General features: G+C 43.6%; 1 protein-coding gene across 4 annotated transcripts; it reads right to left on the bottom strand.

Annotated features, from left to right (window-relative positions):
- Positions 1–27009, bottom strand: C6H7orf57 (chromosome 6 C7orf57 homolog). 4 transcript variants are annotated; one of them, XM_010374417.2, is made up of 9 exons: positions 26858–27009; positions 26112–26267; positions 21040–21225; positions 18312–18420; positions 14734–14890; positions 11393–11490; positions 8492–8712; positions 6512–6523; positions 1–1080 (listed from the first exon to the last, which is right to left on the bottom strand). In XM_010374417.2, the coding sequence occupies exons 2-9, from the start codon at positions 26164–26166 to the stop codon at positions 1034–1036; spliced, it is 885 nt and encodes a 294-aa protein (XP_010372719.1). In that variant the 5' UTR covers positions 26167–26267; positions 26858–27009; the 3' UTR covers positions 1–1033. The 4 variants fall into 4 exon arrangements, with proteins under 4 accessions (XP_010372719.1, XP_010372720.1, XP_010372721.1 ...); XM_010374418.2 differs by lacking the exon at positions 26112–26267 and having other exon boundaries at positions 8492–8664; positions 26858–26971; XM_030932344.1 differs by lacking the exon at positions 26858–27009 and having other exon boundaries at positions 652–1080; positions 8492–8664; positions 26112–26206.

The raw sequence follows: 27009 nt of genomic DNA, 5'->3' as shown, positions 1-27009 counted from the left end.
TAATTGCATATGATTTTTATTCAATGCATACAGCCATTTGCATTTTTTACATGTTGCATACATTCTCCCGTAGCATATCAGTTTGATCAATGAATATAGATATATATGCTCAATTAAGTGTCTCATATAGAGAACTAATTTGAAACTTAAATTTTAGGTAAGCAAATGCATGATAAGTTTATTCTGGGAAAGAAGCTAAAATATCTGTGGCTTTATTTGGCTTTTTTAAAACATTCCCACATAAAATTATTATGTTATTAATCAATTAATATACAAAACATAGAACTATATTTTAGCTAATTACTTAAATATAAACAATTTAACATTTATAAAACAAAGTAATTCAGCTTGGGAGCTTTTGTTAATTTTACTAAATTAAATATTAAAACAGCATATTTTTACTTAAAGGTTTTATACAAAATAATAAATGTTTAATATTTTGAATCTCAGTTTAAGAAAAAATAGCAAACATTTAAAAACAGCAAATGTTACAATATTTTATATTAAATGTTAAATTCATGGCATAATAAATTAAAATATTTTTCTTAACATAAACTGTATCACCATATTTTGGAATTAAATTTTTTTGTAACTAGAAAATGATTTCTGTAAAGATTGCAATACTAAATATTGGAAAAGGTTTAACACCTGTTCTGTAAGTTTCCTCTAGTCAAGAATCCAGTAGTAATGCCCACTAAGAGTGGTTCACACAGTAGGAGGTTATGTTAGTTGATGACAGGGTGCAAGTGATTGGTTCTGAGATACTGGGACATCAACAGGCCAGCAGGGCAGAGGGTACCAGAGGCCATAGTTGTGCTTGTTAGCCATGTGTTTCACATCTCAGAGAAACTCAAGAAACAAAAACCAACACCTGCCCCTTCTATGCAGCAATGTCAAATCTGCTACAAGTTAAATTATTCAATGAGAGTCTATATTAATTAAATACAAAAAGAGCCTCAGAAATGTAGCTATAATATAGTCATGTCATATTTAGCCATTTCAAAATTATCCTAAATATATATTGCATCAGGATTTATTTGAGCTCTGCTGGTGTTGATGCAGATACAGATTCTTCTGGGCCTGCAACACAAAGTAAATAAATAAGTAGACAAAGATGACGTTTTCTATAAATTAAAAAACCATAAATAACTTTAAATATAAGAAAACACATAGTTCTGTACCTATTAATAAGGATTATTTCTGAGTCTACAGAAAAATCGAGCTTATGATCCTGGCATAAATCATACATTGGAAACACAAGACTACAACTTTTGCATTGGTAGACTAGAAGAGAGTGCCCCATTGGAAACAGTTTAATTCATGAGTTTTGCCTGTGTGTTGTGGAAAGTTTCTGCTGACATAAGCACACTGACAAGAATTATTAAATAAATAGTATGAGCACAGCCTGGGCAAGGCAAATAGGGAGGTGGGGCAACTCAGGCTGTCAGTCTTGGCATGGCATGTGTCCCTGCTCCCAAGTCTTTTGAAATCTTCATTAATGCTGACCCTCCCAAAGTACAATAGTGTACCAGTTTCCTAATGCCTAGCTTTAGGGCATGTCAAAATATCTAGGACAGCTAGAAAAAAATGCAATAAACAATAACAATAATAATAATAATCTTGTGTCTCATGGAGGGAAAGAAACATTAAGAAGAAGCCTTAGGCTGGGTGTGGTGGCTCACGCCTAAAATCCCAACACTGTGGGAGGCTGAAGTGGGTGGATTGCTTGAGCTCAGGAGTTCAAGACCAGCCTGGGCAACATGGTGAAACCTCATCCCTATAAAAAATACAAAACTTAGCCAGGTATGGTGGCATGCACCTGTAGTTCCGTCTGGTCAGGAGGCTGAGGCAGAAGGATCACTTGAGCACAGGAGGTCAAGGCTGCAGTGAGCCATGATTGCACCACTGCACTCCAGGCCCAGCAAAAGAGCAAGATCCTATCTTAAAAAAATAAAATAAAATAAAATAAAATAAGAAGCCTTGACAAGATTAGTCTCCAGAAAGTTATAGCAACACATTCTAAGTGGAGAGATGTCTAGTTGGAAGGAAAAAAAGGCACTTTCTAAATTGCCTATTGTTTATAAAGTTAAAACCATGATGGACAGCAGGGAAAATAGGAAAAAAGACAAGGAAATGAAATACAGGAAGGAAAACAGTGGTCAGACTGACAGTGGAGAGAGTGTGGATGTCAAAAGCTCTAGCATTAGCCTTGAAATCAGAGATACTGAGAGGTGGGAGCAAGCGTTTCATAGTGACACCCGCCTCAGCTATCCAGAAACTAAGCAGAGCAGATCCTCTTCTCTGCATGATGATTCTTCCAGCTCTTAGGGGCTTTGCTGCTTATTTAGGCTTTCATTAATTTGAAAGCTTAAAAAGTTTCTTCAAAATTAAACAGATCTTGCTGATAATATAAACACAAAGATTACATAACACCTGCAATATAAAGTTTATACATTTATATGAATATCAAATGATAGTCCCTTGATCAGATATGTAATATTTTGTCAATGGTGAAGTAAATTCTATCTTCTTAAGACAATGCAGAATAATAAAACCCTTATCATATCTTATGAAGGTGATCTTCTGTACCTGCTGCATTTGTATATTTAACTTGAGGTCCTAAAGAAGAATAATTTAAGCCCAAGGTTAGCAGAAGGAAAGATAGAAAAGATCAAAAATGTAAGAGTAATATTTTCATTATAAACAAAATTGACAAATACTTAGTTAGACTAAGAGAGAAAAAAGAAAAGACTGAAAAAAATAAGAAAAGAGAGAGGATATGTTGCAACTGATACTGCAAAACACAAAGGACCACAAAGGACGACTGTGAACGATTATACACCAACAAATTGGATAGTCTAGAGGAAATGGATACATTCCTAGAATCATGCAATCCACCAAAGCTGAATCATGAAGAAATAGAAAATGTGAAGTCTAAGAGTGAGTATGGAGATTGAATCAGGTAAAAAACAAACAAACAAACAAAAAAAAAAAACACCTCTCCCATCACAGAAAAGCCCAGGACATAATGGCTTCACTGGTGAATTCTACCAAACATGTAAAGGAAGAACTCATACTAACTCTTCTCAAGCTGTTCCAAAAAATTGAAAAGGAAGGAACACTTCCAAACTCATTTTATGAGGCCAGCATTACTCTGATACCAAAGTCAGACAAGGATACTATAAGAAAAGAAAATTATAGGCCAATTTCCCTGATAAACATAGATGCAAAAATTCACAACAAAATACTAGCAAACCAAATTCAACAGCACATTAAAAAGATCATAAACCATGATCATGTGGAATTTATCCCTGGTAAGCAAGGATGGTTCAACATATGCAAATCATTAAATGTGATATACCACATGAACAGAATGAAGGACAAAAACCATATGGTCACCTTAATAGATACAGGAAAAGTGCTTGACAAAGTTCAACATCCTTTTATGATAAAAACTCTCAACAAATTAAGCATAGAGGAAATGTACCTTTACACAATAAAGGCCATACATGAGAAGCCCACAGCTAATATGACATTCACCAGTGAAAACTGAAAGCTTTTTTTCTAAGATCAGGAGAAATACAGGGGCGCTCACTATCACCACTTCTATTTGACTTAGTACCTGAAGTCTTAGCCAGAGCAATTAGGCACGAAAAATAAATAGAAATCATTCAGATTATAAAGAGACAAGTGAAATATTCTGTTTGGTGACAGTGTGATCTTATATATAGAAAGCCCTAAAGACTCCACCAAAAAACTGTGAAAACTGATCAACAAATCCAGTAAAATTGCAGGATACAAAATCAACAGACAAAAATTGGTAGCATTCTATATATTAACAACAAATGATCTGAAAAAGAAAGTAAGGAAACAATCCCAATCTCAATAGCATTAAAAAATACTTAAGAATAAATTTAGCCAAGGAGGTAAAAGACCTGTACACTGAAAACTATAAAACATGGATGAAATAAGTTGAAGAAGACACAAATAAATGGAAACATAGCCTACATACATGGATCAGAATAATTAATAGTCAAATCATGCTATTTGATTTCAAAATATATTACAAAGCTAGAGTAAGCAAAACCTCATGGTACTGGCATAAAAATGGAAGTATAGATCAATGGATAGAGCCAAGAAATAAACCCATGCATTAACAGTCAATTAATTTTCAACAAAGGTGCCAAGAACACACAATGAGGGAAAGGACAGTTTCTTCAATAAATGGTGCTGGGTAAACTGAATATCCACATGCAGAGACATAAAATTGGATCTTCATCTCATTTAATATGCTAAAATCAACTCAAAATAGATGAAGACTTAAACAAAAGACCTGAAACTGTAAAACTGCTATTGGTTGAGTATCCTTTATTTCAAATCCTTGAGACCAGAAGTGTTTGGGATTTCAATTATTTTTAAATTTTGAAATATTTGCATACTTACTGGTTGAGCATCCCAAATCCAAAAATTCAAAATCTGAAATGTTTGAATGAGCATTTCCTTTGATTTCAGATTTTCAGATTTGGGATGCTCAACCTATAGAAAAAATATAGGGAACAAGCTCCCCAGCACTGGTCTGGGCAATGATTTTTTGGATAGAACACCAAAAACCCAGGCAACTAAAGGAAAAATAAGTGGGACTACATTAAAAAGTTTCTGCAAGCAAAATAAACAAACAACAAAATAAAAAGACAAGCCACAGCACAGGAAAAAATATTTGGAAAATGTATAAGTTTCCAATAAGTCTGATAAGGGGTTAATATCCAAAATATATAAGGAACTCAACTCAGTAGCAAAAAAAAAAAAAACAAATAAGCCAATTTAAAAATGGGCAAAGGACTTGCACAGACATTTCTCAAAAGAAGACATGTAAATGGCCAACAGGTATATATAAAAAAGCTCAACATTACTGTCATCAGGGAAATGCAAATGAAAACCACAATGAGGTATCATCTCACACCTGTCAAAATGGCTATTATCAAAAAGATGAAAAGTAAGTGTTGACGATAATATGGAGAAAAAGGATCCATTACATACTGAAGGTGAAATGTAAATTAGAATAGCCATAATGGAAAACATTATGGAGTTTCCTTAAAAATCTAAAAATTGAATTCCCGTATGATATAGCAATCCCACTGCTGGGCATGTATCAAAGGAAATGGAATCAGTATGTCACAAAGCTATATCTGCACTCCCAAATTTTCTGCAGCATTAGTCACAATAACCAAGCTATGGAATCAACCTCACTGTGCATCAGCAGATGAATAAGGAAAGAAAATGTGGTATATACACGATGGAACACTATTCAGCCTTTATAAAAGAAGTAAATTCTGTCATTTGTGACAACATGGATGAACCTGGAGTACATTCGTCTGAGTAAAATAAGCCAGGTACAGAAAGACAAATACTGTATAATTGCAGCCATACATGGAATCTAAAAAAGTTGAACTCATAGAAGCAGAACAGAATGTGCTACCAGGTGCTGGGGATGGGCTAGTAGTTGATGGGATAAGAGAAGAAGTTGGTCAAAGAGTACCAAGTTTCCCTTAGACAGGATGAGTTAAGTTTTAATGATCTATTTCACAGCAAGGTGAATAAAGTTAATAATAATATGTTGTATATTTCAAAATCGTTAAAAGAACAGATTTTAAGTGTGATCACCACAAAAAAAAGTATAAGTATTTGAGGTAATGGATATTTTAGTTATCTTTAATGATGCCACAATGTGTACATATATCAAAACATTGCATTGCACTCCATAGTTGTATGCAATTATTAGTAGTAAATTAAAAATAAAATAAAAAGTAAACTAAAAAATAAATTGGAGTCTCCCATGGCTTTTTACTTACCTTTTCCAGTATGACTCTCACATGGCGAGTTAAACAGTGTGTGCCTATGAACTAAAGTACGTTTTTGCTTGTGTAACATGTATAAAAGAACAATAGGCCAGGCGTAGTGACTCGTGCTTGTAATCCTAGCACTTTGGGAGGCCGAGGCGGGCAGATCACGAGATCAGGAGATCGAGACCATCCTGGCTAACACGGTGAAACCCTGTCTCTACTAACAATACAAAAAATTAGCCGGGTGTGGCGGCAGGCGCCTGTAGTCCCAGCTACTTGGGAGGCTGAGGCGGGAGAATGGCGTGAACCCGGGAGGCAGAGCTTGCAGTGAGTCGAGATTGCGCCACTGAACTCCAGCCTGGGCAACAGAGTGAGACTCCCTCTCAAAAAAAAAAAAAAAAAAAAAAAAGAAGAAGAAGAAGAAGAAGAAGATTCATGTTGTAACAGTGTAAGCGATCCTCTTTTTGCTCTCCCTAAGTTATGTTTCTGGAACTCCGATTTTTTTTAAAACATACATGGCACAGGCTTTGTAGTCAGAATGCATGCAGTTTGGAGATGGACATTCCAGGCTGCCGAGGGGCTGTAGTCTCAGATTGCAGGACTATGTCCATCGATTTTTTTGTGTAAGACTTTTGTCTTGTTTTGGTGCAGGTTACCTTATAAATACTCACTTTGAGAAGACTCTGTAATAAAAAACAAGTACATTCGTTGTTCAGGTTAACGAAACAGACCAAGTATTAAAAGAAGTCATAATTACTTAAAGAGTTAATAAAAATTCTATATTACTTAAAGCAATAAGTCATAAAACACTCTTGACATTGTAAAGTTCAATAGGGCACACTTTTTTTTTTTTTGAGACGGAGTTTCCCTCTTGTTGCCCAGGCTGCAGCGCAATGGCGCAATCTTGGCTCACCTCAACTTCCGCCTCCCGGGTTCAAGTGATTCTCCTGACTCAGCCTCCTGAGTAGCTGGGATTACAGGCATGCACCATCACGCCCAGCTAATTTTGTATTTTTAGTAGAGATGGGGTCAGGCAGGTCTCAAACTCCTGACCTCAGTTGATCCACCTGCCTCGGTCTCCCACAGTGTGGGATTACAGGCATGAGCCACCGTGCCCAGCCAATAGGGTGCTTTTTACCAACACTGAATATGAACTTGTCACCATCTTATCCTCCAGGATAATAAAGGAGAGAGTCAGCCAGTAAGTGGCAGATCTTGCTCAACAAATACAGTAAGGAACAGGGTGTGGAATAATGGCAAACAGTGACCTCACTTACAAATAACCACACCAAACACTTGAAATGTTTGAAGAGGTATAACACGCCATCTTTCCTCTTAATCAAAGAACTCAAGCCTCAAGAGTAAAAACAAGCTTCCCAGAAGCAAATGTTCAATAATTAATAGAGCTATGGATACTGAACTTAATGCTCAATAGGTATTAAGATGGATGTGTTGAAAAAATAAGATGAATTCTTTCTGTACTATTAAAAATAAAAATGAGTGGTTGTGCACAGTGGTTCACACCTGTCATCTCAGTAGTTTGCAAGGCAGAGGTAGAAGAATTTTTTGAGCCCAGGAGTTTGAGACCAGCCGGGGCAACATAGTGAGGCCTTGTCTTTATGAAAAACAAAAAAGTAGCTGAGTGTAGTGGTGCATGCCTATAGTCCCAGCTACTTGGGAGGCTGAGGTGGAAGGATCACTTGAGCCCAGGAGTTCGAGGCTGCAGTGATCTGTGACTGTGTCACTTCACTCCAGTCAGGACAACAGAGTAAGACTCTGTCTCAAACAATAAATAAAATAAAATATGATAATAAATAAAAACTAATATAGTACTTTGACCGTCTAATTACGGAGAAAGTTCTAAATTGTTCAAAGTTTAAGATATGCCAATAATGGAGTAATTTCAGTTTGAATTTTGACTTATTTTCAAAACTTTTTAAAAAGTGATCTCAAAAAGGACCAGCTGCTTATGCAAAAGTCCAAGCATTTTAGGGTCAACATTTTTTGGATCTGAAAGAATAAAAGTTGATATTATTTGGTATGTTATTTGTTTGTTATATCAAATGGACTATCAAACATTTTGACAAATAAGAAAATGTAAAACCCAGGCCGGGCGCGGTGGCTCAAGCCTGTAATCCCAGCACTTTGGGAGGCTGAGACGGGCGGATCACGAGGTCAGGAGATCGAGACCATCCTGGCTAACACGGTGAAACCCCGTCTCTACTAAAAAATACAAAAAACTAGCCGGGCGAGGTGGCAGGGCGCCTGTAGTCCCAGCTACTCGGGAGGCTGAGGCAGGAGAATGGCGGGAACCCGGGAGGCGGAGCTTGCAGTGAGCTGAGATCCGGCCACTGCACTGCAGCCTGGGCGACAGAGCGAGACTCCGTCTCAAAAAAAAAAAAAAAAAAAGAAAAAGAAAATGTAAAACCCCAAAAGTCATGACTTCCGCTATTCATTTGAATAAAGAGGAAAGAGCGAAACATGTATTACCCTCTTGCTTACCTGTAACCTTGGTACTTCTATGGGTGTTTTCACATCATTTTTGGGTTCCTCATTTCTCATTACGAGAAGCATCATGCGATAAGAACATCAGCTGCTGCATCACAATTAACCAAGCCTCCAGTAAACACAGATGGCTGCCCGTGCCTCACCTGGGGCATCCTCAGGACCTTCAGGAGCCTCTCCGTCCTGGAGCCTCGCTGCATCCTGGGGACCTTCTGGGTCTCGTGGGGACTGAGATGACACTGACGCCCTGGAAATCTTCGGGGTCCTCTTGCCTGAGTCAGCTCGCTGCTGCTGCAACCACTCATCCTTATAACCATTGCTAATGAGTTTGGAAAAATTGGTAGGTGAACTGTTTTTTTGACCAGGCCTTAAAAAGAGTAAAAGTAATGTGAAACTTAAGCACAAGGGTTAATGATAAAGCAGAAGCAGCATTCCGTGAACACACTAAATAGGAGGTGTCACCGTCCCTTCAAACCTAAAAAACCTCTCTCTCTGCCTCTCCCTCTCTCTTTCTCCCTCTATCTCTCTCTGCCCTTTCGTATCTCCCCCTCTGCTTCTCTGTCTGTCTCACTGTCTCCATTTTTAAGCATAACAAGTGCATGTCAAAGCATCTCTTGTACAGGGATGAGAGCATGTTTAGTTCAGCTTCCAAAATCTTTCTTTGTGATAGTCAATTAAGAATTAGTAATAATTCTAGTATTTCACTCTAGTATTTCACTCTAGTATTTCTAGTAATAATTCTAGTATTAGCCTTCCTAAGAAAACACCACCCCCTTCCTTCATAGTAATGGATTGCTCAGAACTACCTTTAAAAACAAAACAAAACAAAAAGAACAACAAAAAAACTGCTGGGTGCGGTGGCTCACGCCTATAATCCTAGCACTTTGGGAGGCCAAGGGAGGCAGCCACGAGGTCAAGAGATCGAGGCCATCCTGGCCAACCTGGTGAAACCCTGTCTCTACAAAAAATACAAAAATTAGCTGGACATGGTGGCTCACACCTGTACTCCCAGCTACTCAGAAGGCTGAGGCAGGAGAATCACTTGAACCTGAGAGGTGGAGGTTGCAGTGAGCCGAGATCACACCACTGCACTCCAGCTTGGGCAACAGAGTGAGACTCAGTCTCAAAAAAAAGAAAAAAGGAAAAAAGAGAAAGGAATGAAAAGAGAGAAAGAAAGAAAGAAAGAAAGAGAGAGAGAGAGAGGGAGGGAGGGAGGGAGGGAGGGAGGGAGGGAGAGAGAGAGAGAGAGAGAGAGAGAGAGAGAGAGAGAGAGAGAGAAAGAAAGAAAGAAAGAAAGAAAGAAAGAAAGAAAGAAAGAAAGAAAGAAAGAAAGAAAGAAAGAAAGAAAGGAGGGAGGGAGAGAAGGGAGGAAGGAAGGGGGCTGGGCACAGTAGCTCACACCTGTAATCCCAGCACTTTGAGAGGCCGAGGCGGGCAGATCACTTGAGGTCAGGAATTCGAGACCACTCTGGCCAACATGGTGAAACCCCACCTCTACTAAAAATACAAAAAATTAGCCGGGCGTGATGGCGGACGCCTGTAGTCCCAGCTACTCAGGAGGCTGAGGCAGGAGAATGGTGTGAACCTGGGAGGGGAGGTGGAGCTTGCAGTGAGCCAAGATCGCAACACTGCACTCCAGCCTGGGGGACAGAGCGAGACTCTGTCTCAAAAAGAAAGCCAGCTGTGGTGGCAGGCACGTATAGTCCTGCTACTTGGGAGGCTGAGGCAGGAGAATCACTTGAACCTGGAAGGTGGAGGCTGCAGTGAGCTGAGTTTGTACCACTGCACTCCAGCCTGGGCAACAGAACAAGACTCCATCTCAAAAAAAAAAAGAAATGATTACTTTCTTATTGGTTCTTTCTTGTCCTTATCAATGGTTACCTGCTGCTATTTCACTCTCTGATACAGGTTTGTCTCCAGTCATTTCTTGATGTTAGCTTAGCCTTTCACCATCTACTGCATCTTCACATATCTTGCCCTGACCCACACTGAAGAGTGACAGGGCAGTTTGACACGGTAGAGGTAGTGTGAGCTTTCAGCTCGATCAGTAGCAACCCACCACCTGTTCCCTCTGAGCCTCCGTCTCAGCACTTTGAGAGACAGAGGCAGGAGGATTGTTTGAGTGCAGGAGTTTGACACCAGCCTGGGCAACATAATGAGACCTCATCTCTACAAAAAATAAAAAATTAGCTGGGTGTGGTGGTGTATGTGTATAGCCCCAGCTACTTGTGAGGCTGAGGTGGGAGGATTTCTTGCGCCCAATCACTTTGTTATCAAGGCCACTCCTAATGCTTCATTTTCTCTCTCTTGCACATCTATAAATACATGTCTAGGTATACCTATATAATTACATATATATAAACACATATGAATACATGTATATTCCCCTCTCTATCAGTCTAGCTTGGTGCTGTCATGGCATTTGTCATAATGCAATGTATCTAATTATTTTTTCCCCATTGGACAAGAAGCTGTTTGAAGAATTAGTCAGGTAATGAATAACATTTATCCTAGCATTAAACTTGGATTCTGAGAGAGCAAGAAGACACCTAAGGCCTCAGGGATTTCACTCTCCAGCTGGAGGATCAGCAAATGTCAGTGTGCCTGCTATATCTTCTAACTGGAAACAGAGCCAGCACGCTTACAAGGCACAGACACCTCAGTTCAGGCCTTGGACACAGAAACGTCAGGACCTAGTGGCCCCTACATGCAGGACAAGCAGCCCCGGCAAACTATGGTGAAGGTGGTGTCTTGGAGGGGGTGGGTGCTTCAGGCAGGACACAGCCTGATGGAGAAGCATGGCCTCCACACTGCCAACCTGCAGCAAGCATGACGTGGAAGGGCAGATGTGTTCAACAGCGGCAGAATGACATTAGGAAGGAAGAGAAACCACAGTGAGGGGGCGACAGGCACAGCCAGGCCAGGCCGCAGACAGGGCTTCGAGAAGTTGTGTGGATGCTGTCACTGGCGCAGTCATCACCAGATGAAAGACGGAAGGCCAAACCCAAACCCAGTCCAGACAGTGCGGGCGTAGCTCAAGCACTTACATGGGGGGGAAGGACAGTCTACTTCCTGTAGGGTCCTTAGGGCCAAGTTGGGTGTCTGCTTTGCTCAGATACTTTGAGTCAATGGCCGGTAGCCTCAGCTGTGTGAGGAAACACACAAAACCCTGAGTTAGTGGAAAGCATTCAACAACTAGAAGAAAACTCACCAATGGTAGCAAAGATACAAAGCTTGTAGGGCTGGACTTTCAATGTGGTCATTGTAAATGGTCACAATAAAATATAATTCAGCAATCATCTCATTCAACAAGATAGTTATGTAAAAGGGACTATCTGTAACTCAAAAGCAGTTGCTATGTTCGAGTAAAGATGCCATCTGCTCAGGAGAAAAAACAATGAACAACTAACAGCCTGGTCCTGCAGGAATTTCCCACACCCGGATGAAAACATATGTTCACAAAAGCACCTGTATGCTTTTGTAATAATCACCCAGACTGGAAGCAACCCAGATGTCCACCAACAAATGAATGGATAAACAAATTGTATCATGATCAGCCAATGAAACTCAGCAACAGAAATGAATGAACTACTGATACTCGGAACAGCACGGCCACGCGTATGTAATGTAGATGCATAATGTAAATGCATTACACCACATTGGAGAAGTCAAGCAGGAAAGACTTCACACCATATGATTCCATTGATTTCACATTCTGGAAAAGGAAGTGTAAGAATTAAAGAAAGAGGCAAGAAACACGAAATGCGGCTTGACAGTCAAAGACAGGTTTTCTTTAGTTAAAACCTGAGATGCACTCCTGGCCGATTGTGGTCAGGAGCACTTTTTCTTACAGACTAAAAGTATATATTGGTTTTAGGGTGAGGGGGCTTATGAGAAGCTTGGAATGTCCATGTGTGTGGAGAAGTTCATGGTGGGGTTGGAAACTCTCTGGGAGGAGGGGAGGTTATCTCGGGGCAGACATTTTTCAGCCTGGAGGGCGGTTAACTCGGGTCTGGCATCTTCCTGGCTGGAGGGAGCTTATTTAGGGGCCACCATGTCTCTGGTCAGGGAGGAGTTTGAATGTTTCTGGTTGGAGATGTTACCTGTGGTTCATGGTCATGTTGACCTTAGCTGTTAGGCTAATGCCCCTTGGATTTAGGCGGTTTTTATTAAGGTGAACTTTTAGAATGAGAGGCTTGTCCAAGATGGCGATGCTCCTGCTCTGTCCGGAAGAACTATAAAGACTGAAAACAGATCAGGACTTGCAAGGGTCTGGTGAGGGGCTGACCACAAAAAGCTGTAGAAATGCTGGGGCAACAGGACTGCTATGTTCCTTGACAGCTGTGGTGGTACACAAGGGACACCTTAGTCAAAACCTGGAGAGCAATTCTCTATAAAAGGTGGGTTTCACTCTATGTAAATTATTTCTTATTAAAAGAAATATAAATAAATGCTACAGGAAAACTGGAAAAAACCAAACCAAGCAAACAAAATCCATGGAGGTATTGCTAACAATTACAGGAAGAAAAGATGGCTATTCAAAAAAAGGAAACAAGATCGCCCGATCACCCTGTAGGTGAGCAAGACCCCCATGAATGCTGGTAACCAACAGGCAACACATGTGCCCCAAGTCTTGTCAAGCGTCCACCACATGCCCCATGTGGGGCCAGGGCACAGTTGAGGAAGCACTTTGTCGGCTGGCCAACGCCCAGGATGTGATCATCACTCATAGGTGACCTTCGTACCAAAGTGGTGATTGTGTTGTCTTATTAGGGCAATCGGAGCCCATCCCAATGCGCTGTTCATCCCCTGCACCTTACCCAACACCATGTCCCTCTACCTGTTAAATATTCAGCATGTGTATCTTTAACCACCACCACTTGTCACCCTATCTCCTTCCCCACAGTGAGGGGCTGGCTTCAGGAACTTCGTGCAGCCCCTAGCACACCTTTTGTAAATGGGTACTAACTTAGAAACCCCACTTGAGAATGATACAGCATTTAGCATTTTAAGATTTCTGTAGATATGAGCTGTAACCATGGTTAATATCCAAAGGTTCATTTGTCACTAGAGGCTATAACTCAGTGTAATTGGCCACTTGCACAACATTAAGAGATAGATCTGATTCTTAACATGGTCCATTTTGGCTGAGTGTCTACGGTAGTATGCACCTGTAGACCCAGCTGCTCAGGAGGCTGTGGCAGAGGAGCCCTTGACCCCAGGAGTTCGAGGGTGTAGTGAGCTATAATAATGCCACTGCACTCCAGCCTGAGTGACAGAGCGAGAACTTCTAATTAAAAAAAAAATAAAAAACAAAAACAACAATAAAAGGTCCAGTGCCTTTGCACGGATCACGGAAACAACCCAAAATCCGAATCACAGCTGGACATGGAGATCTTAAAGAAAAAGCATGTGGCCCATTGCAGCCAGTTGACATTCTACTTAGTGTTCAGCTACTCAAGTCCCCAAAATAAACTGAGGGGTTTCCCTTCAAACCAAGATGCTGAGGCAACAGTCTAGGAATCAGGCATAGATAGTTCATAACAACTGCCGCCTATGCTGAGACACATCCAGTCTCTTCACTGTTCAAAATGATCACCCGTCAAGTGACAACGGTGTTCACTCTTATTCTCAGTATCAAACACTACAGTTATTTGTAATGTGAACTTCACCGTTTCACTCATAAACCCCAAAGTTGCAAGAACTGAGACTAATCTGAGACCTGGTGCTGAAGCCCCGGGCAACACTGAGCCCTTGGCGGAGCTGCAGGCCTGGCTCTTGTTTCTTCCAGGCACAAGGAAAGGGGATAGAAGGGCCTCTGATCAAGACTTCCCAACAACAGAGCCACCAATTCAAGATTGCTTCCAACTTTCTTCATTGCATTCTTAAAATACACATCCTCTGAGAAGCCTTCGCTGCACGGCCAGTCACTCCTTTGCGATCAAATACACCACCAGGACTTCACATAGAAGAAGAGAATTCATCTTCGTTTCCTTTATTATCAACAAAGAGTATTCCAGAAAATGCTCAATACTTAAATAAATGAAAACATTCAGAAATGGGATGACTAAATATAAAATTCCTTTTCTGTATTTGCCAGATCAGAAGTGCTAAGCCAGTTTTCCTCTAGATAAGCATTAACTATCTATAAATCATTTAGCAAAAAGGAATCTTACCTCTTAAAGTCATTATTCATAAAAAGAAAAAGAAAGACCACAGTATGGTGGCTGCTTGCCTTTTAGTAGATCCAAACTTAAAACACAGAGCACGCGGCCGATGCCACGGACAACATAAGACGCCACCAGCAGCTAACATCACAGCACTTAATTACTCGGGGCCACAGAAGCAAAGTGGATGCAGATGCCATCTATTTATGGGCTCCCGTCACCTTTTTTTTCTCCTTTTCAAGTTCTTCAGCCTCTCTTTGCCAAACTGTTTTCACGTCGAAGTCGAAGGGCCCTCTTCTGGATGCATAGCTACCATTGGCCTGATCGGGGTTAAATTCTTCATGAACCATGTAATCCGGCATGGAGACAGCCCGCACTCTGCAGGGACAGACAGCAGTTATAGCCCGGTGCTCTGAGCCATTTCAGCTCCCTCCCTTCCTTCCATCTCCATTGCTGGCTCTCCCTCTCCCTCTCCTTCTGTCTCCCTCCCTCTCTCACTGTCTCCCTCCTTTCCTTTCTCCTGTCTCTCTCCCTCTCTTGCTCTCTCTCTCTCTCTCTCTCTTTTCCTCTTCCTCTTCTTTCCCTCTTTCTTTCTCTCCCTCCCTTATTCTTTTCTCTTCGGTCTCTCTTGACATCGGCACTACCCATCCTCCTTGAAAACACAGATGGGCCTTTCCCTTCTGTGCCTGCTAAACAACACACCAACCCTTCCGGGGTCTGCCTCCCAGGATCAGGAGGCCCACTCAGAAATCACAGGGTCTCAACATTAGTAAAACGAGATATACTAAAATATGAAATTATAAAACATATCTTCTAAAATAATTATTTATTTTAGAATAGCATCTACCACTTTGACCCCTTAAAATAACTAAGCACCCTTAAACGTTTACCATTTAACATGTTCATTTAACATAATAATAACATGTTCTGTTTCCTGTTGGATGGTCATTTTTATTGTGGGCATTTAAACTAGCAACCAGTCTTCCCATACACACAGCGCATACAGAAGGGGCATCAAAGGCACTGGAATGCTTCAGCCTTTAGATCCCTGTACACATAACAGGTTTGAACAGGGAAGAACACTGCATTCAAATTTGATGTGGCAGCACAACCCCCCCACGCAGTGTCTGAGGGGCTGCAGGGACCCCACCCCCCCACCCCGCCCATGTCCTGCTCCTCATTTGCACCTGCTCAGGGCTCCAGGATGCTGAAAAGAGGCCCCAGCTGCAAAGTGGGCATCAAGGGCAAGGTTGAGGAGTAGGGTACCACTGCAGCAAAGCACCTAAAGGAGGTGGCTGGGGGCCTCCGAGAGAACAAGTGAAGAGGCCAGGGAGCAGCGGTCAGAGGCTGGAAATGCAGGCTTGGAAGGTGGCCGCAGATACCCAGTAAGAGAAGCCACGAGTGTGGCTGAGTTGCTCAGGGAGCACAGGTGTGAGAAGCGGCACTTCTCCCCAGCCCTCCCACTTCTGATACAGTCTGAGGGCAGTAAAAAGCCCACAGAGACAGATGAGCATTGAAAAGAACAAAGGGAGGGAAAATTTTTTTAAAAAAAGCATGTTAAGTTGTAGCTCCTGGGTTCCCAGATTTTCAATGAAGGACGCATTTCTCCTGTGCTTCCCGCTCTTCACATCCTCGGCCTGTCCCAGGACCCGGAGCAGGTGGTCTGCAGTCCAGAGGAGGACAAGGTCCCAGGAGGACAAAAAACACTAAAGGCCCCAGAAGTAGATCATCACTAGAAGGCTTGGACAATTCGTAAGGACATATGGGGTGGGAGAAGACAGCAAAGGGACAGGGGTACCAACAGTTTGGAAGGAAAAAGCAGAAAGAAGGGACGAAAAAGGCCATGTGGAAGTGTGGATATGGGAGGAAGGGGCATGCCTGAGGTAATGCTCTCCAGGAGCACCCCAGAGACATGAAGTGCCCCCAACTCCCCCCAAGAATTAACCGTTGGCTCAGGGCACCCAGCTAGAACAGGAGCCGCCCTCGGCTGCAAGAAAGTGCACAGCTGCTTAGAGTCCAGTAGCCGCAGGACCACTGGGCACCTCTCAGTCAGAGCTCAGGGTCAAGGGTGCTCAGGAAATCCCTCCACATCTGCCTGGGGTACTCGGGCTCTACTCTCACCTGAGGCTGCCTGCCCTGCTCTGTTCTTGCAAGCGCAAGCAGCATTGCAGGAGTGCCCCCAGTCTCCTGCTTCCCCTTCTAAGACTCTCTCTTCTTGCTCAGCTCATCCACTTTGATGTAACCTCTGTTAGCACAGAGTATTCCTTTTTTTTTTTTTTTTTTTTTTTTTTTTTGAGATAGTCTTGCTCTGTCACCCAGGCTTGAGTGCAGCAGTGCTATCTTGGCTCACTGCAACCTCTGCCTCCTGGGTTCAAGCAATTCTCCGGTCTCAGCCTTCCAGGTAGCTGGGACTACTGGCGTACACCACCACATCCAGCTAATTTTTGTAATTTTTGTAGAGATGGGGTTTCACCATATTGGTCAGGCTGGTCTCGAACTCCTGACCTCAGGTGATCCACCCACCTGGGTGTGAGCCACCCTGCGTATTCATTTTAAACTACAGAGGGAACCAGAATCCTGAAGACAAAAGCCGCACTGTGACCATGGCAGAATATTCAAGTAACACCAGATAACTACTTGAAAATATATCTATGGTAGTCCTATTTTCAAACCAAAAAAAATGGGGAAATGGCCTGAAATGATATTTCATTTTACCTCTCAATCCAAGAGAGGTGGTTTTGGACACAAAGTTTGCATGTCCACAAATAGACATTTCTTAGACATTTCAAATATTAGGGGAAAAATGGCTCCTCATAACTCAATACTGAACGTAGAAATTTAGGATTTCATCTATTTGTAGCTTTACCTAGTGCCTTTTGTCTTTAATGAGAACCCTTTGGGATAGGCTGCTATTTCTATGTCAGGAGGATGTGGTCAGTCCTACTGAGGGACAGGACTAGCTGGATTTCCTAGGCCGGCTAAGAATTACTAAGCTTGGCCGGGTGCGGTGGCTCAAGCCTGTAATCCCAGCACTTTGGGAGGCCGAGACGGGCGGATCACGAGGCCAGGAGATGGAGACTATCCTGGCTAACACGGTGAAACCCTGTCTCTACTAAAAACTACAAAAAACTAGCTGGGCGAGGTGGCGGCGCCTGTAGTCTCAGCTACCCAGGAGGCTGAGGCAGGAGAATGGCGTGAACCCGGGAGGCAGAGCTTGCAGTGAGCTGAGATCTGGCCACAGCACTCCAGCCTGGGTGACAGAGCGAGACTCCGTCTCAAAAAAAAAAAAAAAAAAAAAAAAAAAAAGAATTACTAAGCCTAGCTGGCGAAGGTGACCGCACCCACCTTTAAACACCGGACTGGTAACTCAGCTCACACCCGACCAATCAGATAGTAAAGAGAGCTCACTAAAATACCAATGAGGCTAAAAGCAGGAGATAATGAAATAGTCAATCATCTGTTGCCTGAGAGCACAGGGGGAGGGACAATGATCAGGATATAAATCCAGGCATCTGAGCTAGCAGTGGCAAACTCCTTTGGGTCCCCTCCCATTGTATGGGAGCTCTGTTTGCACTGTATTAAATCTTGCAACTGCACACTCTTCAGGTTTCCAGAACCCTGGTTTTCTGACAACTTAGGCTATATCCCTCAAAGAGCAGGCTATTGTAAAAGAGAACCTGAAGTTGTCATATCACATGCTTGCTATCAGTATGAGACATTTGTATTTTTAAAATTCAAATTGGGCTATTTTTTTTTCCTGTAAAGATAAACAAAAATGTGAGTGCTTTAAGATACTTACTCTTGCTGGTTGGCTGTCGGTGGCTTGCTGTGGTGGATATACCAGTCTGGCAGGGAGTAGGCCACCGGGGAGCCTTTCCTGGTCCCAGGGGCAAAGTGCTTCAACAAATCTCAAAGAGAAAAAGACATGGCTGTGAGACACCTCGTTGCCCCTACACAGACGCACAGCATTGCCAGTGATAGGCTCAATTTATAAGGGGAACTGTAGGTCTCCCTGGGGTTGCCTCTGGGATTCAGGGGCTAACAGAGCATCCCTGATCCTCACCTGTCTCTGCACAGGTTGACAGGTGGGCGTCCTGCTTTGTGCTCAGGAAGGGACATCCTGTATGCCTCCCCACATCTCACTCTTTGCAGATCTGGACAGAGCTCTTGGTCTTGAGCTGCATCTATGCAGGCCAGCATCCACCAGTTCCTGGAGGGGGCCCATCCCTCCACTGCTGAGGTCTCCAGGGGCTACACATGAGCTGGCTCCCTCATCCTCAGCTATCCTCACACCATTCTCCTAGCATAGGACAGTCTGACTGTCCTCTGCCACTGTGGAGCTGTCCCTAACCCCACCCCCACCATTTCCAGAAGAAGCTACCCCTGCATGTTTCCAGATGGGAAAGTTGGATACAAGCCCCTGAAAGGTACCTGGGAGATTTCACAGTTACCTTGGAGCCAACCCTGAGAGGCACAGAGAGTACAGGGTCCTTCTCAGAGGCCCAGGCCAGTCCCGACTCGCCCACTTGCTTTCTAGTTCCCCACACTTCCCTCCTCTGGTTTCAAAAGGCAGGGAGTGGGAAGAACTGACTTTCCTGATAATAAGGACAGCAAAATGATAACAGTGCCCATGGCAGTAGCAGACAACTTTGGCTGACCTATTACTATCAATAATAAAATTTTAACTTTTCTTTTTTTTTTTTTTTTTTTCACTTTTAAAGCACTTTTCGTTGTTAAATGTTTCAGACTTACAGGAAACATTGCAAGAATAGTATGAGTTCCCCTGTACCCTGACCTAGGCTCCCCAGATGATATTCTACCATATTTGCTTTATGTTTTCTCTCTTTGTCTATCCCTCTCTCTCATTATTATTTTTGTTGTCATTATTGTTTTCAGAATCATTGGGCAGCGTGTTGCAGACATAATGCCCAGTCATCCCCCTGTACCTCAGCGGATGTTGCCAAAAGACATTCCTGACATAATCATGGCACAATGATCACATTCAGGAAACTACTATTGATGCAATTCTTTTTTTTTTTTTTTTTTTTTTTTTTTTTTTTTTTTTTTTGAGACGGAGTCTTGCTCTGTCGCCCGGGCTGGAGTGCAGTGGCCGGATCTCAGCTCACTGCAAGCTCCGCCTCCCGGGTTCACGCCATTCTCCTGCCTCAGCCTCCCGAGTAGCTGGGACTACAGGCGCCCGCCAGGTCGCCCGGCTAGTTTTTTGTATTTTTAGTAGAGACGGGGTTTCACCATGTTAGCCAGGATGGTCTTGATCTCCTGACCTCGTGATCCGCCCGTCTCGGCCTCCCAAAGTGCTGGGATTACAGGCTTGAGCCACCGCGCCCGGCTTTTTTTTTTTTTTGAGACGGAGTCTCGCTCTGTCGCCCGGGCTGGAGTGCAGTGGCCGGATCTCCGCTCACTGCAAACTCCGCCTCCCGGGTTCACGCCATTCTCCTGCCTCAGCCTCCCGAGTAGCTGGGACTACAGGTGCCCGCCACCTCGCCTGGCTAGTTTTTTGTATTTTTTAGTAGAGACGGGGTTTCACCATGTTAGCCAGGATGGTCTCGATCTCCTGGCCTCGTGATCCGCCCGTCTCGGCCTCCCAAAGTGCTGGGATTACAGGCTTGAGCCACCGCGCCCGGCCGATGCAATTCTTTTATCTGATTTGCCGACATTCAGAGTTTGTCCCCGTAATGGTCTTTTAAACAACAGCAGAAGGAGGTGAATCTAAGAAAAAATGTCTAGGTCCTGTTCTCTGAGTGTCACACCTAGTCCCTCACATTGTTTGGTCCAACATTTTTAATATTAAAGCCAAGATGTCACCATTTTGGTTCCCATTTTCTTTCTGACAGTCCCCACAGGAGTAATGGCAGCCAGAGGGGAAAGAAGGTTAGTGTCTCTCCGAGTCACTGACCCCAAGACTGGCTCTGAGACATTTTAGATGTGGTCTCCTAACCCTCTGAGTAATTTCTGTTGAGCTCAAATACCTTAGTTTTTAGCATGATTAAGCAGTCCTTTCTCAATTAAATCATGTATCAAAATTTGATCCTCATCAACATCACACTGAAACTCATCTATGGTCTTCATTTTCTAAAACATTTTCATACAAAGGACAAGCCGCAATGAGAATAAACAACAGGAAACAAAACCTTTTCAAAAATTAGCCAAGGATTGGTAGCGTGCAAAGACAGATTCTCTCTTGGAGGCAACTTCCTGAGATTCTCTTTGTAATAAGAATACAAAGTGGGTGAAGGAAGGTTGAATCATCGCAAAGGCATTGCTCAGAAGAAATACCCTACACAGGCAATTCTGTGAATTCGGCCCATTTATTCTAACATCATAAAAATTAGCTCATCCCTGGAGAGCATGCCCATCCCTACACCTAGTTAATTAACCTAAATTTCCAAAGGCCCTAAGCTAAACATGTAGACTCTACAGTAATACTTTTATATGGAAGAAATTAGGAACAAATGCCCCCCTCACCGCCCACGAGGCTGCCACATTGAACAGGGCAGGAGGGGGCTCACCAGGCCTGCCACCTTGTTTCGCCAGCTTCACATATTCCGAATCTGTTTCTTTTATCCAGTATCTCCGAGTCCCAGGCAGGTCCCTGCTGTGTGAGTCTCCCAAATTGCTGAGACCTGGGATCTGGGACGCTGGTGGAGCATCCACGGCCTTCTCAGAGCGCTTCACTGGAACATGGTAATACCAATCTATAGAGGAGAGAGGCAGAGGGCCACGCTGTTGCTGTGTGCCAGGGTGGCCTCTAGTCCTCTACCAGAGTGTCAATGCAGACACCCCCATCAGGTGGAGTAGTGCAGACCACAGAGCCTATTAGCAAGGAAGAAAATGCCCTCTTCTGAGTTCCTGATGTGAATCATAACACAAGCCATGCAATCCAGTCTCTACTTCCCACCAAGATGCCACCACTGGCACCAACCGAGGGGAAAGCTCTGAGGGCTCAGCCTCTTTCATGAGCGCTTTAGCTTCCCAGGGAGTTACCCAAGCCTCATTAGGTCTCTGTCTCTCTCTCCTAATCCTCCATAAAAATAAGACAACTGTATTTCTGGTTATGCTGGGAAATATACATTCCTGAAAAATCCCAAATCACTTAAATAAAATGTTATGGGTAAGCCTGTGGAATATATGGCTAAATGTTGACCAAGATTTGCTAAATTTAGTATGCTAAAAATACTGAAATCTAAGTTCTGTCACAGAAATAACAGCCTGTTTGAACACATTTACCACTAGCACAAAAGTGAGAAGAAGCAGGACTGGGGAGTGGTCAAAGAGACCTGTCCACGGAGCAAGGGCGCTCGAATCAGCTCAGCAGCCCGTCTCCATATGAGCGAGTACAGTACCTTCCCTCCACCCAGACTCCGCACATGAGAGTTCATATCACCTTATCACTCTCCTTCTCCGTCTCTCCTTGTCCCTTTCATTATTATTAATGTGTAATTACTGTTTTCAATAATAATGGCTTTGCTTATGCCTGAGGCCAAAGAGGGCAGTGAAAGGTGGCCAGAGGTCTAGATGGTTCCTGAAAAGTGGTGGAAACAAGTGACTATGTCTTATGGAAAAAATTCTCAGGTGGAAACTCAGAGATTCTTAAGGTGACTGGGTTTGGCTCCCTTGAGAAAGATCAAGTTGAAACACAGGGCGTGTAGATTGTGTGGCTTCTATTGTCAAAGGTCCCATGAAGAAGCCAGGCACAATCAAGTGGAGGAGGAGAGCTACTCTCTGTCCTTCCTCCCTTCCTGATTGGAGCCCATGCAGGAAGGGGCTGTGGACGGAGAAGCTGAACATGGGCCTGGTGAAGCCATGAGGCTCCCTAAGGCCTTGAGCTGAGGGCATCCAGGACAGGCCCTGCAGACTGGCTTGGGACCATGCAGGAGACTCCCTGGAGTCCTATTGGGAGCTTCTGTCAAGTGAGTTGGCAAAATCCCAGGGACCTGGAGTTACCAGTGTTTATTGATGACCCTCACAAAGAGAAGAGATCTGGGGCATTCAGACAACTGGTGTTCTAGGTAACTATTTGAATCTGAAATTGATTAACCAGATACCCAAATATAAGACAAAAAAATCACACCTGATTGAGAACTTTAGAAACAAAACCCAGGAAGAATGTCAGATACAAAAGATGCAATTAATGTGACATAAGTGACTGGGTGTATTCAGTAGCACCTATCAGAATGTACTGTCACGGGGGCAGTATGTTCAGAGTCTAACACAATACCCTCTTCTTGGGTAGATATAATGTCTAATTTTATGTGTCAACTTGGCTGGACCGTGGTACCCAGATATTGGTAAGGCATTATTTTAGTTGTGTCTATGACGTTTTTTAGATGAAAATAACATTAAAAACAGTAGAATTTGAGTGAAGTAGACTGTCCTCTGTAATGTGGGTGAGTTTCCTCCAATCAGAGTAAAGCGAAAATAAAATGCTAAGCCCCATGCCCCCCCATCCCCCAGCTGACTAAATGAATCCCCCTACTCAGCCAAGGGCATTCCAAAGTAAACCTGAAAAACTAATTCAGGCCATAATGGGAAGGGAGGTTGCACGTGCCTCCTTATACCTTCCTTCCGTTGGAATTCAGGCACAGCAGACCAGCATTATCATTAAAACAGAGATCTTAAGACTGAAAAAACAGACTGTTTGTGGCAATCAGAGACCAAATTGCAACCTGACTGTAGTAGAACATCACATGACAGATAGCAGGTCCTGAAAGAAATTGAAGTCTTTTACCACAAAATAGATTTCTTTGACATAGTTTGAAATGGTCCTACAAAGCTGTCTCTTGTGGGGAAAATCTGCATTCTGTAGAGAATCCCCTTCCCTTTCCAGCTCTTTTCCTGATCCAGGAGAGAATGAACTGAGTCTGACACCTTTTTAGGTCTGATAAGAGATGTTTATATCTACTCTCTCTGAAGTTGGCTACCTGGAGACTTCATCTACATGACAAAAACCCTAGTCTCTGCAACTCCTTATCTTAACCCAGTTACTACTTTCTATTGATTCTGTGTCTTTGGATAATAACTTGCAACCAATTACCAATCAGAAAAATCTTTAAATCCCCCTATGACCTGAAACCAACTCCCACCCACATACACACACACATACTTGGAGTTATCCCACCTTTTCAAACTGAATCAATGTATTCCTTACATGGATTGATTGATGTCTTCCTATAACTTCTGTCTCCCTAAAATGTATAAAATCATGCTGTGACTCAACCATCTTGGGCACATGTTCTCAAGACCTCCTGGGGCTGTGTCACAGGCCTTGGCCACTCATATTCAGCTTAGAATAAACCTCTTTAAATATTTTACAGAGTTTGACTCTTTTTGTGGGCAATTAATTGAAAGTCTTAAGAGAAAAGAAGGAGATTCCCTCAGAAAGAGGAAAGTCTTCCTCCAGACTGCTCTGAAACTCAAACTGCAACATCAGCTCTTCCCTGGGTCTCTGGCCTGCTGGTCTGCACTGCAAATTTCGAACCTGCCAGGCTTCACAATCATGTGAGCCAATTCCTTAAAACAAATCTCTCTCTCTCTCTTTACATCTATCTATCTATCTATCTATGTATATATGTGTATGTATATAGAAAGGTAGACATGGATATGCTGTTGGTTATGTTGGTGTGGAGAATGCTGACTAATGCAGTAGACACACAGGAAAATAGTAGTGAATAAATCAATTCATGTAAGCATAGAGAAATGAGAAGTAACCATCCTTTAAAGCTGAAAGCTTAGACATTGAATTTTTAATGGATGGTATTTAATACAGACAATCTTTTAAGTACCTAAAGGACATTAAATGCTGAATAAACACGATATGATTTTGTAAAGGAAAGAAAAAAATTGGAAAAGTTTTAAAGAATTGCACAAAAGATCACACAGAATCAATTTAAGAATGAATAGGAGAATTTAGGAGCTTCATAGTCTGATCATATTCAGTTCAAATATTTTCTTTTTGAGAGAAGGCATTTTGTTGCTTTATTTTTCCACTCAGTGTTTTGATTACTAATTAATCCACAGAGAACAGTGTGTTGTCTACCTTCTTCTCATTACTGGAAGCTGTGAATAGGCACTGAACTGGTTGGCCATTTCTAAATGCAGGCAAAGGAGGCACTCAGAGAGCAAGGGCCCGGATCAGTAAGAACCAACCGTGATCACCTCATGCGCGCGCGCGCACACACACACACACACACACACACACAGAGGGTTAAAGGGACTAAGAGTTATCACAGCTTTTATCATGCAAAACACATTGTTGGCACTTGTACTGTATCAATCATTTACTATCCTATAGGTTTTTTTATATATAGCCTTCCCTGCCTTCTCATTTGCCAAATATTAGTACCCTTATTTCATCAGTGAGGAAACACAGTCTGTGACAGTCTATAAGATAAACTAAAGATCCCCCAGCTCTTCTGGTCTCTAAGGCACAAGGCAGCGTGTTATATGCTCACATACCCGCGGGGCACAGGCTCCTGCTTTAGGCTGCTGTGGCCTCACTTAACAGCTGTGGAGTCACTTACAAAGTGTGTGACCTTGGGCAAATTACTCCAAACTCTATAAAACGAGGGTAGTGTTACCTTGTAGGGCTGTTATGAGGTTAAATGAGTTAGTATATATTAATATAAAGCACTTAGAATAGTGCCTGGCAGTTATTAGTGTTCCTTAGTGCTGTTCATACAGACAAGGCCACTAGAAGACACCAACAAGTCACATAAAGGCTCCAGAGCCCACTGGGAAAAGGCAAATCAGTCAGGCCTTCTGTGCTGTTCCCTTTCCAATCCCCAGCATGGCCACACTATCTTCAATAGTGGTCACAAGGTAGCGCTCTGGCCTAGCAGCATGTTTAGAGTATGAAGAAGGGCCACAAATGGTTCACTTCTGAGCAGATGTGCTGGCTCCAGGGTGCCGACCAGCTCCAACTCGGCTGTCCCAGCTGATCCCCATGACCCTCTTCTCTACCTTCTTACAGTCTTTCACAATAAAATACAACAGGAATAAAGAAAAAAAAATGACAGCATCTCAAGACTTAATCTTCCTTCCCCTCTCCTCCGCTTCAAACCCTGGCACATAAGAAGACATGAACCTCACTGAATTCCTTTTCCTGTATCCAGACACTAAAACCAAAATGTATGTTTAACTTGCTTGGGGTCTAAAGTAGGAGCAAGGTCTAGGGATTCAGTGAAATACCTAGGGGATTGATTCTGCTAGAAAAGAAACTTCCCAGGTCAACATTCAGGAACGCAGTTGTGAGAATTGTATAGGGTTGAACTATGACAATGAAAACTTCCAAGGGATCCTGTTGCTCCAGATTGAACCAAGATAGGTAGCCTTGGTTCTCTCTTGTTGAAAATAAAGAAAAACAAGACTTCCCCCACTCATATGTCTCTTTAAGTCTTGATTTCACACGCAGGCACAGGAGCAGTTTGTGGCTTTCTTTGACTTGTTAGTTTTATCAGTTGGTCCTCCATCGTTCACACCCCCCTCCAGCCCACATAGAGGACGACGGGTCCACAGCGTGTCTAGCAAGCAGAGTGCACGCACCCAGCTCTTTCTGGCCGGGACGCGCTCAGGGCGCACTCACCGCAGGGAGCGTAGCGGTGCGTGGCGCCCTGAAGTTCCTTGCTCGTGTTCCTCATGGTCAGGCGCTGCACGCTGCGGGAAAAGACAGATGCTGCCGGACCTGGTGCTCGCGGGTGCGCTGGACGCTGCCTGCTTGACCCGCTGCCAGAAGCTGCAACTGCAAAAGCAGAATCTGCGCGCCCCCTCTGGGTCGGTCTGTACGCCTCCACCTGACACGCCTGCAGGCGCCTTGCGATCGCCTAGCGCTGGCACTTCCATGCAGGGTATACAGCAGGGGGCATGTCGACGCCAGGTAAACAGAAGGGAGCACATCACGCCGGTATACAGCAGGAACACATGCACTCCAGGTAGACAGCAGGGCATGTCCACACAGGGTACACAGCAGGGGCGTACGCACTCCGGGTACACAGCAGGGGCACATTCACGCAGGGTATTCAGCAGAGACGCGTGCGTGCAGGGCACACAGCAGGGGGTACGTCACGTCGGGTATTCAGTACAGGCACGTCCACGCCAGGGACACAGTAGGTACAGAGAGGACAAACAACAGGTAACCAAGGGACCGCGGGACTTGGGCAGGCTGGGAGATCCCGCCCTGTGCTCATCAGAACTCGGCGACAAGGTGGTCCCCTCCCTCCAGCCCCGGCGCGCACTGCCCGCACCGTGAGCTCCGCACAGTGGACAAGGCCGGGGACCCTGTCCGGGACCCCTGTGGGCGCCCCCATTGTCCTCCAGCCCGCTCAGGCTCACCAGCTCCCCGCGGGTCTCCGTGGGTGCTGCCTGCGGCGCCAGGCGTTGGAGTTTTTACACGGCTGGCGGGCTGCAGCCAACCAAACGCAAACTCCCAGGGCACTGCGGAACCACAACATCGGCGTCGCCAGGGCAACGGCTGAACGGCCAAC

The sequence above is a fragment of the Rhinopithecus roxellana genome, chromosome 6, assembly GCF_007565055.1.
Source record: "Rhinopithecus roxellana isolate Shanxi Qingling chromosome 6, ASM756505v1, whole genome shotgun sequence".
In the NCBI taxonomy this organism is placed as follows: domain Eukaryota; kingdom Metazoa; phylum Chordata; class Mammalia; order Primates; family Cercopithecidae; genus Rhinopithecus; species Rhinopithecus roxellana.
Note: the sequence above shows the minus strand (reverse complement) of the source record. Positions and strands in the feature narration are given on the sequence as shown.